Below are 19,897 nucleotides of genomic sequence, written 5' to 3' on the forward strand. Positions count from 1 at the left end.
AATTGATGTAAAACTGTGAAGGAAAACTGTAAAGATCTAGCAAAAAGAAGGCCAGCCACACACAACACCCGCATTAACCTAAGCTGTAACATCAAAATGTAATTCAATCCATGGAGCTCGCACACATCATTTCCATGTATTCAAAGTAGGTTAAACTTATTTTACATTTCACATGCTCTATTTTTTTTTTTCTTCAAACGCACAGCTTCGAAGGTGGGACCAACTAAATAAGTGGTGAAACTGGTATGTGATATTTTTAAAATTGCAGTTCAAAATATTTTGACACTTACTGGAACAAACTCAGCTTATGTTAATTTGCTTATACTAGTGGCAGCAGAATAGATCACTTTTTATAAAAGGGACGATTGCGCCACCTTGAGATACAAAAGGGGAAATACCGAGTCCAAAACGTGAAAATGGCGTTAACAGTATGTTTTCATTACCCCGAGTATTGTCTGTAAGGCTTCATACACGCCCTAGATACCTTTGGTACTTTGCCAGTCGTCGCCCGAAAGACTTTTCTTAAAAATACTTTTTAAATTGCAAAATGGATATGAACAATGTAAGGCTTTTGATCTGTTTCTTACTTTAGAATGCTAAGGAAAAACAAGAAGCTGTGGACTAAAATAATGCCTGGCAGAAATAAAGTAGGGATTAATTACCTTTCATTTCGCCACGCTCCTAAGTTACCAGGCAACAGTAAATGCGTTAGTGCAAGATGGCGAAAACCCAAACTAACAGTACAATAACATCCTTTTTACCCTAAAATAAAGTGTAGTTCCCGATCATTTCCAACTGATATACTGAAGTCTGTTACTGTTGCCACTTGAAGCGAACATGGAGGATGAAGAGACAACCCTGGTAAGCAAATTCGATAAATGCTACACCGTCCAAGGCTTCAAATGAAAGTGAATGGCGTATTTAAGCTAAGATACGAAACATAAGTAACATGTATAACGTGTGGTTGACGTATATCTCTGTCCAAAAAGTTCAACAGTGATAACAGCATTTGCACCGGCTAACGTTTAATGCCGTTGCGCTTACTAGCTAACAGAGGAGCTATCTATTTTAGTTAGCATTTGATATTTGGTCTGCTAGTTGGAAAATGGTTTACAAACCGCTTTTGCTGACACCACGGTGTCCTCCGTATGCTTTTCCACAGGCTCTGATTAAGTACTATTGCTATGAGAAGTATTTCAATCACGCGGTGAACGCTGCAGCGGCTGCTCAAAAGAAGTACAGCAATGATGCTGTCTATACTTTCTTTCACGCATACGGTAACCTCATGCAAGGTAAGCTCGAAAAAAATCTAATTAAACGTTTTCAGGTCGGATTTGTTGCCTCTCATTAGTGCATTTCTGTCATTATTTGTTTACAGATCAAATTCAAGAAGCTAAGGTAGAACTGGACACTATAAGAGATCATCGAGAGCTCTCTCTCTGCACATTAATGGCTCTTGTATATGCAGAGAAAAAAAAGACAAACCCAGGTAAGACAACATTTTCACACCATCCATTTATTTTTCCATGGATTCTTGTGGAAATGGATTGCCAACAAGTGCTTCCAGTCTTATGTGTCTCTTTGTGTTCCCAGACAGAGAAGTTATTCAAGAATTTGATGCTAAGGTAAAAGAGGATCGTAAAAGTGCACCTCCCAAGAGTCTGTACTATGCTGGCACCTTTCTTTGGCTATTAGGGCGAAATGATAAGGCAAGAGAGTACACAGAGAGAATGATCAAACTTTCCAATGGCTCGAAAGAGGTGAGATCGACATATCTATTTATTTAGTTATTGTTTCAGTTTGAGAAATCAGCATTACTCTTCAATTTTTATAAAACATTTAAGCCTGATAAGTGTTTGCACGTTTGTCAAATGTGGACTGATACGTATTCTTTAGGGATTAATCCTCAAAGCCTGGATAGATGTGACATCTGGTAAAGATGCCTACGCCAGAAAGGCTGGGAAATACTTTGATGAGGGACTGAAAGAGAGAGCAGATGTTTTCGCCATGATGGGAAAGGTGACATGGGAAATACAGATCCACATTACATAGTCTTCCTTAACCACAGCTACATATGTTAGCATGTTATTGTTTCTCTAGTTGTTCTTACAGGCCCTGTAAATCTAACATTACTTATTGTATCATTATTTTAGTTATTCATTTGACAGATTGTTGTTTGTGATTACTCATTAGTAATGATTCTAGTGATTTTAACCACTCAGTGATGCTTCATGTATCCCAGGCACAATACTGTGAATATCACCAGATCTACTCTGGAGCATTGGAGATCATTAACCAAGTGATTGTGAGCTTCCCTGTGTTTTTACCTGCTCTCACCAAGAAAATGAAACTGCTGCTGAGCCTACAAGACTGGGACCAAACCATAGATGTAGCACACAGGTGATTAAGCTAGTTCAGAGCTTTCTCCCAAATCAAATGTAGGAATAGTCTTTCATTTTGTTTTGCAAGCTTATTTCTGCTCATTTCTTTTCTTTTTCTTAAAAAAAAATGGTATTATCTCTGTAAGATCAGGAAGTGCAATAAAATTTATAATCACCAGGCATATAAGAAAACACAGTTTGCCTTTACAAATGGCTCAGCATTCAAGTGCAAATGAAACACCAACGTGATGCCTCAAACCAGTGCACACTGACTAAGCCATTGTTTGTGCTTGCCCCCCACTCCCCACCCCCCCTGGACTTTAGCAAGTGGCACATAGTATAAAAAGTCCTTTGAGCCAAAGTGTTGGAAAGACATACAATTCCAAGGAGTTGCGGTTCAGGTTTACAGAACAGGAGGAAGAGTGATTTCTCAGGTTGCACCATGTTCTGAGCCTCTGTGGTGCCTTAACTGTGATGTTATGAAATGGGAGGGGTGCAGGCAGCAAACAGTATTCATTACATCCTTCAAACGCCTTCACAAGTCTTTTTATCTTTAATGTTATTTGCCTGGGAGCTCAACACACTACTGCAGCAGTATCAGATATTCTATTACTACGAATAAAAGAAGTCCAACCTTATTAAGTGTAGGAGATGGACTTTATTCACATCTCCTTGTGTCATGTTTCAGGCTTTTACAGAAAGATAAAAATAACCTGGAGGCACTTCGGATGTTAGCCCTGCATTCTTTATGCCGAGACGGCAATATTATCGAGGTAGAACTTACACATTTTCACACATTCATACTTTCATTTCATATTGCAGAAATTGGACACAAATACAGATAAACTATTTGTTTTCATTAGTTTGTATAAATTGTTTTTATGTCCCCAGTCAGTAAAGCATCTTTCAAACCTCATCAGTAGCTTGGAGATTTTGGAGCCACGCAACCCTGAGCTTTTTTACCAAATGTCTCTGGCCTTCACTCGGGTCGTAAGACAACTTTCAGCGTTCTTTCTAAAATCACAATGGTATAATTTAATTGAATTACAGCACTTTGTTGGCTTGTTCTTTAATTATTATCATTACAGTGTGGACGAAATGAGAAAGTGATTGAGCAGACTTTCAGAATGGTGGAAAGAGCCTTTTCTCTGGCACAAGGGGATTCTGACTTAGCCACAGAGCTGGGCTACCAGATGGTGCTTCAGGGCAGAATCAAGGAGGCAATGAAGTGGTATAAGACTCCTTTTACCAACAGGGATCACAGTAGTGTTTCTGCTTTGACTGGTAATGTGTTCAGATTATTTTTCTGTATGTTAATTTGGATCAGTATGTCACAGATTTCAAAAATATCTTTGGAAATAACTTTTTTCCCCTTAATTAGGTATGATTCATTGCCAGCTGATAGAGGGAAATCTTGAAGATGCAGAACAACAGTTGGAATTTCTGACAGAGTTTCAACAATCTATTGGAAAATCAGCGGTAGGATTTTTTTCTGCAGGAATACGCAAATTCTGGTCAAATGTTTTGGCTTCTGGCAGGATAAGCAACGGCGGCTTCATTGGGTCTTTCAGTGACTTTTCACTGTTTTCCAGAGTGACTGTTTAATTTCACAGTGATGCCTCTTATTCATCTTGTACTCTTGTCAGTTTTTTGCAGTACTTTCTGTTCATTTATATCTATTTCTCTTTCGTTCTTTAAAAAATATATATGTGTTAAAGGAATTATTATACCTACGTGCTGTGCTGGCAATGAAACGCCACCGGTCACAGGAAGAGGTCACCAACTTGCTGAATGATGCAGTGGATGCACACTTCTCCTCCTTACATGGGCTGCCTCTTGGAGTAGAGTACCTAGAGAAACTGAATCCTGACTTCCTGTTGGAGATTGTCAAAGAATATCTTGCCCTCTGCCCTGCCAAGGTACAGCTGGAAGAATCATAAGGGACAGGATGTTTGTGTGTCCTACAAATGTTTATGTGAATTCTTTGCCTCAAGTTTGTGCATTCCCAAAATAGATACATGGGTACAGATATGGATTCTAAGAATATAATAATGAGGCTTAAAATTAAAAAAAAAAACAATACATTTAAAAACAAACTTTTTATTTTTTTGCCAAAGCCTCCTGCTCCAGGCCAACCTGCTGCTCCTCAGCTCCAGCACTGTGCTACTGTGTTGGATAAAGTAGTAAAAATTGTGCCAGGTCTCCTTCAAGCAGTGTTCTTGCTTGCCAAAGTTAAATATCAGTCAGGTGAGTACCGCAGTTAAAAGATTTGTGTTTACTTTTCTTAGATAGCTTTTTAAATTACATTGCTTCTGTGTTCATTCAGGGGACATTGATGCTGCTCAGAGTACTTTACAACACTGCCTGGACCAGTGTCCTTCTCATGCAGATGCTCATCTGTTAATGGCACAGATCCATCTACTGCAGGGTAACGTGAGGCTGTGCTCTCAGTCCCTTGAACTCTGCCTCAGCCATAACTTTGAGGTAAAATCACCATCAACACCGCAGTTTTATTTGCAGCTAAATCTGTATAATACACTGTTTCAATGGCTTATTTGACCCGCTGCCAGATAATTAATGTTCTATTTTTATAATAACTTATATATTTATGAAGCAAGCCGTTGTCACTAGCAGTCATAGGATATGAAGTGTTGAAGTATTGCCTTGATTTTTTTTATGCATGCATAATGACAGTAAGGAGTCTTGAATTTTTTCCAATTCCAGATTCGAGACCACCCACTGTATCACCTGATCAAAGCTCAGACTAAGAAGAAAACAGGTGAGCTTACTGAGGCTATTCAGACATTGCAGATAGCCATGAATCTTCCAGGTGTCCGCAGAGCTGGATCCTCGTCCAAGTCCAAAAACAAGAAGTCAGAACTGAGCTCTGCGGACTGTGTCTCTGTCTTCTTGGAATTAGCTGAGGCCCTTTGGCTCAATGAAGAACAGGTAAAATAGTGTATTTTGACTGGCTAGTCAAAGCTGGTGCACTTACTTTGGGTTTCAACATACACCAAAAAATGGAAGAATTCAGTATAAGCTCATGAATGGATTTCATATTTCAGCATGAAGCAGCAAAAGTGATGCAGGATGCCATCAATGAGTTTTCAGGAACACCTGAGGAGCTACGAGTCACTATTGCTAATGCGGACCTGGCTTTGCTGCGTGGTGACACAGAACTGGCACTGAGTATGCTCAGAAATATTACCCCGGAGCAGCCCTATTACATCCAAGCTAAGGAGAAAATGGCAGACATATATCTGAACCACAGAAAAGAGAAACGCCTGTATGCAAGCTGTTACAGGTGAGCACTAAATCTGGACTCCAGTGAGCAAAATACAGAAATATTAGGCATTAGTTTAATATATGAAGACACATACTATCTGAAACACAATGTGAATTTTTAAAGAGAAATAGTTGAAGTAGTTTAAGTTGATTGATGACATAACCTTGTAATATCTTCCGAAAACAGCTGCTACCTGTCATCAAGTTAAGTCTGTAGTACAATTTATAACATCACAAGATTAAACTAAATGAAATAAAGGCAACCAAAGCCATTCAGCTGAAAGGAAATGAGCAGTTTCCTCAAGTCTTGAAACTGGTCTCAGATGATACTTATTATTGACAGCTGAGACTTAGTAAAGTGTGACTGAATCACAGACCAGCACAGACATCTGTCTGCATAATGAAGCACGCCATATGTGATATGATACCTCTATTTTTTCTCCAGAGAAATGATAGAAAAGCTGCCCAGCTCTCACACGTATGTCTTACTTGGTGATGCCTACATGAAGATTCAAGAAGTAAGTGCAAGATGTGTTTCATCTGTGTCTTTTGGACAATATAACAACCAACTCAAGTTTGGCTTTAAAATGCTTGTTCTTAATGTAATCGAGGTATTCGAGAACAACAAGAATAACAAAAAGGCTGATTGTGCACTTGCTGTGCAGTTTTGAGCATAATGATGAAACATAGTTTTACTAAAGCTTCATTGCTAAAGCTATAAAACCTAAAAGCCTTGCTTGGTAGCCACTTTAAGGTGGTTTAGGAAAGGCCACGTCTCATGAAATGAGCTACTGAACCAAGAGTTTATCCCTTGAACAATATTGTGTACAGTTTGAATAACATTATTAAAATCACAGGACATCACATCTTTAAATACTTAAACAGGGAACTGACTCAGAGGCTGAGGGGGTGTAAATAGTCATCCTAAATAGTCATCCCTGTTGCTGGAAAGGAAATGTAATTCTCATTTTTGTAATGCTCAAATTTCATAATAATTTATCAAGTATTTTCAGACCACATGATTCATGTACATTCACTAGGGATCACTGGCAGCATAGAAAGTCATCTAATCATCTCCCTACTGTTTTTAACGTGAATATGGTGCACCGGATATTTGCAAGCTCACACGCACCTCCATCAAATAGCAGCTGAATTCAGTGTGTTATAATGTCTTCAAGGACATGTTCTCCATTATCACACACTAACCACTGATTAACAACAGCAGCGTAACTCTCACTTATCATTTAAAGTTAAACAACAACAGCTGGTCTCTTCATAAAGTTCTTCATTAAAGGTAGACAAAGGAAAAGAACAGACTATCCTAGTGACAGGTTAATCCTCTGCTCAACTGATTAGTAACCTACATAATTTTATAGGTGGCAGCTTAATCCTGCTATGATTACTTGTGTTACACATATTTTGGTTATGTTGATAAGTGAGATGACATCATTGAAGGTTAAAATGCAGATTCCCAACCTGGCTATCAGAAATTGTTTCTTGATTCAGTTTCCTTTAACAGCTCTTACTCATGCAACAGCTTCTAAAGTGTTTACCACGTGTTTATAGCCGTTTCTAATATTTACAAAAACTTAAAGCAACACTGCTTATCTGCATGTGTGTTTATCCTCAGCCGCAGAAAGCAATTGAGGCTTACGAGCAAGCGCTGAAGAAGAACCCTAAAGATGGTGCTTTAGCCAGCAAGATAGGAAAGGCTCTGGTGAAGACTCATCACTACATCAAGGTTTGTGTCATAAACTTATTTAAAAGATAAAATACAAGTCAAGTGGAGACAGTCTTTTGTTGACTCTAGTCTGCTTTTACACAGGCAATAAATTACTATGAAGAGGCCCTGAAGACTGAGCAACAGAACTTCCTGCGTTATGACCTGGCAGAGCTGCTGATGAAAATGAAGCAATATGAGCGCTGTGAAAGGGTCCTGCATGATGCTCTGGCCCATGAACAAGGTGCTTAAGACGTCACACTATTTTATATACAGTGAAGTCTTGACGTTAACAGTGAAATAAACAAGAGAGCCTAGTCATGATTATATTTTGTCCATAGCCATGACGATACAGGTAGTGTTGATTGTGGAAATTCCACACTGCTTAGATTTTATAGAACAAATCATAACATTTCTCTGTTGGTTTTTTGAAAATGCTTTTACTAATTGTTGCCATTTTCATTATGCATTTTTTACACACAGTGAATCAACTACCTGTGCTCTCAGACGACTGCCGTTATCTGGTCCTGTTAGCCAAAGTCCAAAACAAAGTTGAGAAAACAGAGGAGTCTATACTTTCACTACAAAGAGTAAGTAGGCCCAGGCATTTGGCTTTCTCTTGGTCCTCTTTACACACAAAAACATCTTAACCATTGTAAGACTTGTCTCTTTTTTTTTCGAATAATAATGATGATGCTGATTGATGTTATTTCCATAATGATGATGTTCTGTTCATAGGCTCGGGATGTACAGGCCAAAGTGCTGAAACGCATGCAGTTGGAGCAGCCTGATGCTGTCCCCATGCAGAAGCAACTTGCTGCTGAGATCTGTGCTGAGATCGCCAAACACTACACAAGTCAGAGGGGCTATGAGAGAGCAGTCAAATTCTACAAAGAGGCTCTTGTGTATTGTGAGACAGATCGCAAGGTCAGTGCAGCTGAATCAAAAACGTTCTGTGTACTTACTGCAGCTGTGGGTAACAAGCACTGGTGTCCTTTTGAGTCTTGCCCAAGTGTTTTAAAATTTAAAATTGTGATCTTAGTTGTTGGTAGGTTTATCTAGGCGAAATGACTCATTACAGTATATAGTCATTACTGTACCAGTAAGGTTGGTACATCGACTTCATTATTAGAATGTTTCCCCTGTTCTTAGGTGATGCTGGAGTTGGCATGCTTGTACCTTACTTTAGGTGAGACTGATGCATGCCAGGAGCAGTGCAGCGTCATTTTGAAGAATGACCAATTTAATGAAGATGCGACTCTGGTTTGTTCTGATCGTTTGCCACTACAGTTTTGACCATAACCTTTTTCTGAACCATAAATAACAACCTGTGTCTTAAATATGTTTGTCCTTAGATGTTGGCAGACATTATGCTTAGGAAGGAGAACAAGGAGAAAGCAGTTTTCCATTTTCAGCAACTGCTTGAACGCACACCAGGTATAACAGGGCCATCTTTCTCTTTTTTTTTTTTTTTTAAATCAAATGTGATTTGGCATTGTCTAAATGGAAGCCATAATATCTTGCATGTGTTGTTTTCAGACAACTACCACATTCTGTCACGTCTTATTGAATTGATGAGAAGGGCTGGGAAGCTGGAAGACGCCTCCAGATTTCTTGATATGGCAGAAAAACATTCTTCAAGGTCTCGATTTGACCCTGGGTTTAACTACTGCAGAGGACTTCATCTTTGGTAAGTTACAACAGTGTCTTCCAGAGATTACAGGAACATTTGTGTCAAACTCAATGACTAAACTTGTGCTTTTTGGTCAGGTACACAGGACAACCTAATGATGCTCTGCGACACTTTAATAAGGCACGAAAAGACAATGATTGGGGCCAAAATGCTGTATATAACATGATTGAAATCTACCTAAACCCTGACAATGACACGGTTGGAGGAGAGCTATTTGAGACATTAGATGGTGAAATTGGGTAAGTGGTCTTAATTAAGAAAATGTAATACATAAGGGAAGAAATACTAGACTATGCAGTGTAAGCTTCTGTTATAACAGATTTGCATTTGCTTGGTGTCGCTCTCCAGGAACTCTACAGAGAAGCAGGAGTCAGAGCAGCTTGCTGTGAGGACAGCTGAGAAGCTGCTGAAGGAGTTAAAGCCTCAGACTCAGAGTGGACACGTACAGCTCCGCATCCTGGAGAACTACTGCCTTATGGCGACTAAACAGAAGGCCAATATAGAGAAAGCCCTCAGTGTTTTCACAGATATTGCCAACAATGAGGTAAGTAAGTTCTAGGTCCAGCATGACTCTCTCGTAGACGTTATAGCCAAAGTAGAAGCTTTTCTTCCTTCTCTTTCTCCAGGCTCTCTTTTGTGCACATACACTGTACATTACACTGTATCCAACTAAGTATTCATTTAATATTTGCTTAATGTTAATGGATTGTCATCCATACATGTCATCTGTTGTATGGAACTATAAATGAAGCCATTGACAATTTGAGTGCAAACAATTAGAAGTGGCATAGTGGTGCAGTGTTGTCAGATTCATCTCGTCTCACCGATATTCCTGGTTTCCATTCAGAAAGATCATGTGCCAGCCTTGTTGGCAATGGCAACAGCTTACATGATGCTAAAGCAAACTCCTCGTGCCAGGAACCAGCTCAAACGTGTAGCTAAGATGAGTTGGAGCATTGCTGATGCAGATGAGTTTGAGAAAAGCTGGCTACTCCTGGCAGACATCTACATCCATTCAGGGAAGTACGAGATGGCCCTGGAACTCCTAAACAAATGCATCTCCCATAACAAGGTGAGCCTGAAAATGTCGTCACTATTGAAATATGAAATGAGGACAGTGCAGTTAACATATATATCTGTTTTTCTGTGTGCTTTTTTTCTTTGTTATGCAGAAACTGACTTAAGTAAATTTATAATTGCACAGTTATTTTATTTTATTTTTTTCTTCCCCAGTCATGCAGTAAAGCATATGAATATAGGGGCTATATAATGGAAAAAGAGCAGTCATTCCGCGATGCTGCATTGAACTATGAAATGGCTTGGAAACATGGAAATCAAACCAACCCAACTATTGGTATGTCAAAGTCGCACGTCTAGCTCTGTTACTAAGGACAAAGATTCAAAGGCTCACATTTCTAACATGTATGTCCATTTTTATTTCAGGGTACAAGCTTGCTTTTAACTACTTGAAAGCGAAGCGATATGTCGATGCCATAGACGTCTGTCATAAGGTGAGACATGTTTGGATGTTAATAGTTTATATCTTCAACATGTTTCTGTCCTGTTAATCTTGTTAATTTTTGTTCACAGGTTCTGGCTGCTCATCCAAATTATCCAAGAATAAGAAAGGACATCCTGGACAAAGCTCGGGCCTCCCTGAGATCTTAGTGTTGGACCTGTATTTTTTGTGATAGAGAAATATTTTCTGTAACTATTTGATTGAATCCACATGTATTGTTTTGAATTTTCTGTCAAGTTTTCTGACCATGTAAATAGTTGGTAGCTGACCATCAAAAGAGAGGGTGGGAAAAAGTGTAAAGATATTCAAGCACAACTTAAGGGATTTTTTTTTCCATAGACAGAAAAAGAAAACTCCTGCAGTTTATAGTCTTTACGAAGTCTGTATGAAAGTATCTTTGAAGTTTATTAAGATGTAAATGTGCTTCTGCATCTGTTACAATCTATGATAACTGGATAACAATAGTGATTTACTGACTTATTTTCTCAAGCGTAAAACAGAAATGTAGACAACTGTCTTTGTCTTTTTCTCCAAATAAAGTTATTTCAGATATGGTGTTGCTGTGGCCTGGCTTTTATCCCCCTTCAAACTTTGATTTATTGTTCAGAAAGCATGGATACCTGCCTAATAGAATGAAAACACAATATGACTAGACGGTTTACATCACCGGTGCTGACACAGAAAAACAGTTACAAGCGTGACTAGAATAGGACACACGGTAAGCATTTTAATGGACATAATAAACTGGCTGCCTGCCGTGGGTAGCGAGCTGCGAAGAACACAGTCACTACAGATGGAGTCACTGTGCGAGTCAAAAAGCAGAAAGACTTCAAACTGGGCACCAGAGCAAGCTCCCTGCAGGCGGAATCCACGTCTTTACTCCTGCAAGCATCCAACTCTTTATGAACACAATCCGTTGTGGGAAACGTGGAACATTTCAAGGATTAGACAAGCTGCAGTGTGCGGTGGTGAGTTTCTAAGCTTTTTAGCCAACAACTTTTATTCGGAATACGGAAAGCTTTTAATAATTATTCGCGTCTTCGCTGGGAGGGATGCGTAACTTTTCCAGATTTTTGTGTACCATGTGCGTTGTCCGTTCCTCTTGAGTTCATAAGTTTAAGCTCTATGGCCAATATGCGGCGTTTCTCAGAGACTTGATTGGATGCGGTGGGATATATCGCGTTCCTCCGTTATTTGTAACCCAGCAACTGTCCCAGTGAATGACCACTAGAACAAATCCTATTAATGACACCTTTAAGCAGCTCCGCGCAGAGGAGTCTCAAACATTTCTCGAGGAGCTCCAGACCACTTTAGCGTATTTATATAATAGTTTGTCGCGATAGCCCAAATGTTCCATTCAGCAGTGATTGTCAAATCTTTGATTTATTTAATTATTTATCTCTAAAGGTTTTAGCGAGTTTTCTTCTGTCGTAATGGCCTTTTTTTTTGGTTTTTATTTCAGGTGTGGATTGTGTCCTGATGCACTATTTTGATACGCAGAAGTTTTCTCTGCGCAAGCGCACATGTACGTCATAGCCTTTTACCTGAGAGGAGCACACCTGGATCCAACGAGACGGAAGTTCACTGGCAATCTTTGAGCAAATCTTTTGACTTTTTTTTTTTGGGCTTCTCCAGGAAGAAAAGTTTTGTTTGACGTGAAAGCGATGGTTTCCAGCTAAAGCGAGATGGCGTTTGTTTAATTTTCAGAGAGCAGTTTAAAGGACGTTGTTAGCCTTAACTTGTTGGTCAGCGATTCATGGTGCGTTGTATTTTTTTGCTGAGGGAATCCAGACCCGAGGTTGTTTGCTGATTTCACCAGCCGGTTTTAAATATGTGATTTTTCAATGGAGCACAGGAAGCTTCACGCCTACCTTTTTATTACCAAAAGGTAAAATATACCTAAAGTATGCAGGCAGCACACACACACAGAGAACATTTCATTATGTTCTCTCTCTCTCTCTCTCTCTCTGTGTGTGTGTGTGTGTGTGTGTGTGTGTGTGTGTGTGTGTGTGTGTGTGTGTGTGTGTGTGTGTGTGTGTGTGTGTGTTGTTTTTTTCTTCAACCCTTTATGTCATAAATCCTGAAGCCACATAAATGCTGTTTACTCATCATTGTTCGGATTATGAATATTATTGTTTGTTACAGCTGAATCTCAATCCAAAGCCAGCCTGCTCTACATTCAAAAAGAATGCCAGTTCTTCGCAGACTACTCCGAAGGCGCCTGCACCCACTGAAACTTCTCATAGTGGCTCTTGTCTTTGTCACATTTGTGTTCTTCATACAATGGGAAGTCGGAAGCCAAAGCCAACAGGAGGACCCGTGGCTGAAGGAAATGGCAGTGAAGCGGGATGCCATGCTGGGAATGGTGATGGGAGCTGTCAATAACTTCAGGGATGCAATGCCAAAGATGCAGATCAGAGCCCCTGTACGTCATCAGGAGAAAGCAGACGGCACGTCTTGTCTGCCAGGTCACTACACTGCTGCTGAGCTCAGGCCAGCTCTGGAGCGGCCACCCCAGAACCCTCTTGCCCCCGGAGCTGCTGGGAAACCTTTCAACACTGACTCGCTGAGCCCCAATGAGCAAAAGGAGAAGGAGAGGGGTGAAGAGAAACACTGCTTTAACTTGTATGCAAGTGACCACATCTCTCTGAGCAGAGACCTGGGTGCAGACACAAGACCACCAGAGTATGTGTACACTCTCCAGGCTTCTGATGAACCTATGTAAAATAACAATTTTAAAAGATAGTGTTATTAAGGGACATATTAGATCAAACATTGACTTTATTTTTAAAAAATCAAGTATTTATACTATCCTGTGGATATGAATTCAGTATTGATGCTACTCTTTCTGTCTAAAATATAGTTGCACTCTGAAAAATACCCATATAAATTATTTTAAAAGTAGTTTTCTTAATGCAACAGCGACCATCTAACCCCAACAAATTTTTCTCAATTTCTGTTTTTTGTAACTGGGGAAAATGTCAGGCAGAAACCACAGAGATGATTACTGTGAGAGAGACTTTGTTTCAGCATGCCTGGCCAATTATTGTGGTTAAAATTTCAGGAAGAAGCAACGTTTTGCTTGGGTTGTTGCAGTACATCCAAACACATGGAAATCCACATGAGCTTCTCATGTCAGTTTAGTCGATACAAGGCAGACGCATAAAGCCGGTCCATGTTCTGGCAATCTCCCTAGGCTGAATTACAAAGTTTGTCCTACTCTAATATGGCAGGTATTTCAAAGGTTGCCACACATGCAGTGTCACAGCTGAAATGGACTCCCCACAGGGGAGAGCTTGGAGATGTAATAACTATACTGTGCCACTCAGGAACTGTACAGGATAGTCAGATCTTTGTGCTCTTTTCCCTCCTTGTACAGATGCATTGAGCAAACCTTCAAGCGATGCCCCCCCTTGCCGACCACCAGTGTGATAATTGTGTTTCACAATGAGGCCTGGAGCACTCTGCTAAGGACGGTATACAGTGTCCTTCACACCTCCCCCGCCATTCTCCTCAAAGAGATCATCCTGGTGGATGACGCCAGCGTAGATGGTAAAACCTCAATGGGCTCCTTCATGACTGTCCTGCTAACTTTTGGGTTCAATTTCATGCAGCGTGTTGGGTGGGCAACTCACTGTGTGCCATGAAACATGCAGAGGGGAGCTCCCTGCTTCTTCTTTTGTGGTACCTGATGTGGGTTAACAACAGGAAGCAAGGGGCCCCACGGTGAATACTTTCCTAAGAGGAATTAGCAGTGGTTGAGCTTAGAGATGAGTCAGAGTTAACCATTATAAATGGGTCAGATGTAGGAAGGAAACGTAATCCTGGAAAGGACAGAGGTTTCAAAGAATGACGTTCAGCTGACACCTAAGCTCAGCTATTTGCTGTGAGCAGGCAGATTGAGTCCTGCAGTGCAGCAGATTTCTTGAAAGCCAGCCCAGTTAAACATGGAAGGAACATAAATTTGTTCTTAATCTGTTTAAGTCTTCTTTTTCGGGCTAGGATCTGTGAGATTAACTAGTAAGCAGTTAAGCAATTATTGTTATTTGATTTATTTTGGAGTATTTTGTGTTGCTTTTTATCTTGTATTCATCAAATTAAGCATCTCTGTATCTCCAACTCTAACGTCTAATTGATATCCCACGCTTTCAGATGAGTTAAAGGACAAGCTGGATGATTATTTGAAGCAGCTGAACATTGTACGAGTCATGCGCCAGCGAGAGAGAAAAGGACTTATAACTGCTCGGCTCCTGGGTGCCTCCGTGGCGACCGGTGACACACTCACCTTTCTGGATGCTCATTGTTAGTCACCACCACTGACACTACTCACACATTTAAAAACTGGTTTGCACGCCCTTAAACACACACCCGCACAATTTGTAAACACTGCTTACTCCTTTATAAAGCCATTTCTCATGTGGATTTGTGTTCTAAACAAAGTAGTTTAGTGCTTTTTGCAGAGAAAGTAGTAAGTGATGCATTTCCCTATGTGGGTGTATTAACAGGTGAATGCTTTAATGGATGGCTGGAACCTCTGCTGGCTAGGATAGCGGAAAACTACACTGCAGTAGTGAGTCCTGATATTACTACTATTGATCTCAATACTTTTGAGTTCATGAAACCGTCCCCTTATGGCCAGAATCACAATCGGGGGAACTTTGATTGGAGTCTTTCATTTGGTTGGGAGAGCCTACCAGATCATGAGAAGCGAAGGAGGAAGGATGAAACGTATCCAATCAAGTGAGTCAAAGTTGTGCATGTATACTGGATATCGACTTCATCTGAAACCCAATCTTCTTTTGAAGCTTCTAAACATTTAACAAAATGCATCCACAGGACTCCCACGTTTGCTGGTGGGCTCTTCTCCATCTCCAAAGAATATTTCTACCGTATCGGAAGCTATGATGAAGAAATGGAAATCTGGGGTGGGGAGAATATCGAAATGTCCTTTAGGGTAAGGTATTACCAAGCTGTCATTATTTGTGCAAATATCTTTTACCCTTGGAGCCATTCAGTTATTCAAACTGCTGCATGGGCGTGTGCGTCTGTTTTGTCAATCATTAATTTGAAGGTATGGCAGTGTGGCGGACAGTTGGAGATAATTCCTTGTTCCATTGTTGGTCATGTTTTCCGCACCAAAAGTCCACACACCTTTCCTAAGGGCACACAAGTGATTGCTCGCAATCAGGTGAGACTGGCTGAAGTCTGGATGGATGACTACAAAGAGATCTTTTACCGACGTAACCAGCAAGCTGCGCAGATCGCAAAAGATGTACGTATAGCTTCTTACTCCCTTCCCCCCCCCCAGATGTTAGAATTACTTTACTTTTAGTTTAGTAGACACCCAAACCTTAAAACAGACAACTGGTATTTAGAGTTGAATACATTTTAAAATCATGATCTGGAACAGTCTTTAGGATCTCCATGAATGGCATCAACATGCTCATCCAGATGTTTCTGCTCCTGGTGAAAGGCTCACATTTTCCTCCAGAATTTGATATTTATTTATTTATTTTGCATTTGAAGTCCTATTCTATTCTACTCTGTTATGTGATTCTTTGAATTTTCTTGTCTGTTTGTTTTTTAAAAAATGGCAGCAACTTGCAAATTGGTCTACAGCAGAAATTTTTCCATCTGCTTGTATCTAAGTGTTTTAAGGCCGCTCATTACTGTCCCAAAAACACATAAAGCTCTTGTCCAATGTTTTGCATAGAAGAGGCATTATGTCTGCTTATCAATAACTTCAGATACTCTGCAGAGAAAAACATACCTCTCTTACCAGGGCAACCACTGCAGAGTAAATTGAAATATTCCATAAAAGCTGTGGGTGTGTGGGTGCTATGGGGGATGTGGGGCACGTTTTGGGGGGTAAAAACCAACAGAGGAAAAAGAGGCCTAGAAGGAGTCATCTCTGGTAAATGACACTGTCTCTCAGGGTTTCCCAACATGTGGTCCCACAGGTCCTATAAACATTTCCCTCCGGGCGACACCTCACAGAGCAGGCCAGCCCTCACCCACTGGCTTCAGACAGACACGGCTTTGTCAACAGCATCACAGAATCCACTGTAGTTGCTATCAGTAAGCACTAGTGTGAGAAGCATCCTTGTCATTATAGTAAAGCCCTCATTATTTAGGTGAGTTAGGCGCCTGCAAATCCTTTGAAATGAGTCATTACTCTCCACTCGCCACTCCCAGTTTAAAAAGTGCAGTGATCAAATACTTGTCTGTAGTTAATTTATCAAATGAGTAATTATACTACCAAAATATACCTGCTGACTTAAGAAAAACAAGTATGATAACAATCAGCAATATTTTGATTTATTTTAAACAGAGTAATATTACTATGTTTTTGTATAAAGAAGTAATGTGTCTTTTCCTTAATGTAATTTTATAAAAGTATGTAGTGTGAAAATGCAGTATCTATACTATTAGCTGGTGTGAAATTTCAGACAGAGATTCACACAAGGCTTAGGTTTTAGCATCAGGTCAGATGTTCACTGAATATACTGCTTTTTGATACTGAGGAATGTTTTTGTCAGATATCTAACAGCAGGAATAGAAGCTAAATACAATATAAGAACCCAGTCTGGGGCATTGTTGCGTTGCAGCAAAACCAAGGTAGCATTAAATATGCCAGAAGTGTACTTTGACAGTTTAAAAAAAAGTTTTGCCTCTCTGTTATAACAGGGAGCTTTTGGCGATATCTCCAAACGTGTGGAACTCCGTGAAAAGCTGCAGTGCAAGAGCTTCTCCTGGTATTTGCAGAACGTTTATCCAGAAGTCTTCATGCCTGATCTCAACCCACTTCGCTTTGGCTCAGTAAGATCACACACCAGACCACCAGCTCTCCTTTTCAAACCTCACAGCACACTGTCTAGCCACTGTGGGTTTCCACTTAGGATCTCCAGAGGGTACTGAGCAGTTCCAATTTAACACCACTGAAAGCACTCTAGAGGCTAAAGTTGTTTGAACAGCTTGCACTGGATGTTAGTTTTTCATTTTGTTTCCTCTCATTGCTTTCCCCTTCCCTCCTCTTCTCTGTAGGTGAAAAATGTGGGCAAGGACTCATGTCTGGATGCTGGGGAGAACAATGAGGGTGGGAAACAGCTGATCATGTACCCATGTCATGGTCTAGGAGGAAACCAGGTCAGTGGGAACACGTCTGTTTTATCTCTTTTTGACAAGTTGAGCAGGTTTACTTAAAATACATTATTTGTTTCTATGCCGTAGTATTTCGAGTACTCCACACATCACGAGATTAGACACAACATTCAGAAGGAGCTGTGTTTGCACGGGGCGGAGGGGGCTGTGAAGCTGGAGGACTGCCAGTACAAAGGCAAAAAGACAGTGGTGGGAGCAGAGCAAAAATGGGAACTGAAAGATGTGAGTTTAGTCTTTTTAGTCTACACTAATTTCACAATCCCTGCATTATATCATTGTTAAAGTAATATGTGTGTGTATATATGCATTTTTAAATTTTCATATAGAACCAGTTATTCTACAATCCTGGATGGAACATGTGTCTGAGTGCCCATCACGAGCATCCTTCTCTGGCTCTTTGCAACCCTTCTGACAAATACCAGCATTGGTCCTTCGTCTGAGTGCACAAAATACCACTTTAGAAAAAGCTAATCTGTGTGAGGAACAAGCTAGGACAAAAAATACTATATGCAGTTTCCATGCTGATTTTTTTTTCTTTTTTAATTATTTTTAGATAAATTATCACACTGATTTTTTTAATTTATTTTTATACAGAGATGAGCTGAAGGAAAGTTTGGGCTGAGTATATGAACAATGAAGATGCACTTTGCTGACAAGTGCCTCTTTTGTGTTTGACATGTTTTCACCACTCCAAGTCTTCACAACCAAAACACACAGTTTTGGGTATTTAAAGCTAACACTAGTAAGTTCCAGAGACAACTATCTATAGGAAAGCAATGGGAAGGAAAAATAACACGTGTTATAGGGTTAAGGTCTTGGGCACAAGATCAATTGGTTCATCAGGTCTCCGCAGCATTGAACTCTGTTCTTCTTAGAGGTAGTCCCTGATTTATCTTGTGATGCAGTGCAGAACAGACATCCAAAGCCTCCTATAGAAGTCGAACTGGATAAAGGGACACCAAAGGCAAAATGTGATTCACATCATTTTAATAGTAATTAAAATAGAAGAAACCTACTAAAAAATATTGTCATAGTGGGCTAAGAGGTGATTACTCATGACAATTTTACATTGCTTTGCAGTGACTCTTTTCTCCAATAGTTTAAGTGGACCCTAATCATGCCCGAAAACAGTCTCTCACTCTATAACTAAGCCAAGGATCCCCTCTATGTAGGGTGAAAAGGGTTTTTCTTTTAATCTGTCAACAAATATATGAATCTAAAATGAAGAAAAAATTGTGTATTGTGTATATCATAAAGATTCAAAATGACAAGTCAAAAACACATTTTAGGACAAGCAGTGAAAACATGACACTGACAAGAATGATGTACATTGTGCCTTTTTAAAAATGTGTTTTTTGGACTGAAAAATCTCCTATTCAGTACCGTCCAGTGCCTTGGATAATTTTTTGTTTGTTTCTGTTTTTTATTTCCCCTTGGACAGGAATGTGTGTCAGTGTTGTCAGCGCGGGTGATGGTTTATTGAGGTTAGGGTCAACAGATTTCTGTCAACAGTGTTTTGGTTCATTTTATTTTTTTTAATCAAAAGGGCCTTCAGAGCAGGACTGAACTTTATACACTTAAGTTGATTCTGAAAGTATCTCTATTATTATTATTGTTATTATTGTTATTATTGTTTTTGGTTTTTTTTAGTCTTCCATATTTTTTTTTTATTTTTTGAGGGAAAGTAAGTTGGGTCTTAAACATGTATTTCAATCAGTTAATGCATAGGTTTTTGTTTTTTAGCATCATGTATGCAGTAATGAATACTGTCTTCTGAGATATATTATTTTTAACTGCAGCACAGTTTTCCTGTATTATTTAAGTTTGTGCTTTGGTGGGGTCTTTTTAGTTTTTATTTATTTTATTTTTTTTTTAATTTTTATTTTTTTTTAAGGAAACTGTGAATGGAAAATATTGTGCCCAAGGGAGTCCATTTTTACAGCAGGGGTTCTCAAATGAATTTCTGGTGCAGGCACTAGTGTTTAGATGGCTGTGGATTAATGTAAATTTGTTTTAGTGGCGGAAGAATGGATACAAATGTTCTGTGTTAGAGTGCCTTGGTCTAATGATTATATTTTGAACTCAATAAATTCAGTTGGGTCCCGCTTAGAGCTATTGCATTTCAGTTTTTCATTTAG

General features: G+C 39.7%; 2 protein-coding genes across 2 annotated transcripts; both read left to right on the top strand.

Moving 5' to 3' along the window:
• The first annotated feature begins 676 nt into the window (after positions 1 to 676).
• ttc21b (tetratricopeptide repeat domain 21B) lies at positions 677 to 11,151 on the top strand. The gene is made up of 29 exons (XM_080902575.1): positions 677 to 861; positions 1,163 to 1,292; positions 1,379 to 1,489; positions 1,594 to 1,760; positions 1,897 to 2,019; positions 2,243 to 2,400; positions 3,070 to 3,154; positions 3,273 to 3,371; positions 3,470 to 3,665; positions 3,763 to 3,860; positions 4,100 to 4,300; positions 4,499 to 4,628; positions 4,708 to 4,865; positions 5,106 to 5,330; positions 5,447 to 5,685; positions 6,112 to 6,184; positions 7,297 to 7,407; positions 7,492 to 7,630; positions 7,870 to 7,976; positions 8,125 to 8,313; positions 8,539 to 8,649; positions 8,742 to 8,823; positions 8,926 to 9,076; positions 9,157 to 9,318; positions 9,428 to 9,623; positions 9,927 to 10,151; positions 10,313 to 10,433; positions 10,523 to 10,590; positions 10,670 to 11,151. The coding sequence occupies exons 1-29, from the start codon at positions 838 to 840 to the stop codon at positions 10,745 to 10,747; spliced, it is 3,957 nt and encodes a 1,318-aa protein (XP_080758701.1). The 5' UTR covers positions 677 to 837; the 3' UTR covers positions 10,748 to 11,151.
• A 271-nt stretch (positions 11,152 to 11,422) lies between these two features.
• On the top strand, positions 11,423 to 19,855 carry galnt3 (UDP-N-acetyl-alpha-D-galactosamine:polypeptide N-acetylgalactosaminyltransferase 3 (GalNAc-T3)). The gene is made up of 12 exons (XM_080902678.1): positions 11,423 to 11,566; positions 12,061 to 12,486; positions 12,744 to 13,283; positions 13,978 to 14,150; positions 14,751 to 14,900; positions 15,104 to 15,338; positions 15,435 to 15,552; positions 15,670 to 15,870; positions 17,286 to 17,417; positions 17,643 to 17,744; positions 17,829 to 17,981; positions 18,086 to 19,855. Exons 3-12 carry the CDS (start codon positions 12,787 to 12,789, stop codon positions 18,197 to 18,199), a joined length of 1,875 nt encoding a protein of 624 aa, XP_080758804.1. The 5' UTR covers positions 11,423 to 11,566; positions 12,061 to 12,486; positions 12,744 to 12,786; the 3' UTR covers positions 18,200 to 19,855.
• Positions 19,856 to 19,897: the final 42 nt, after the last annotated feature.

Source organism: Rhamphochromis sp. 'chilingali', assembly GCF_963969265.1.
Source record: "Rhamphochromis sp. 'chilingali' genome assembly, chromosome: 14".
Taxonomy (NCBI): domain Eukaryota; kingdom Metazoa; phylum Chordata; class Actinopteri; order Cichliformes; family Cichlidae; genus Rhamphochromis; species Rhamphochromis sp. 'chilingali'.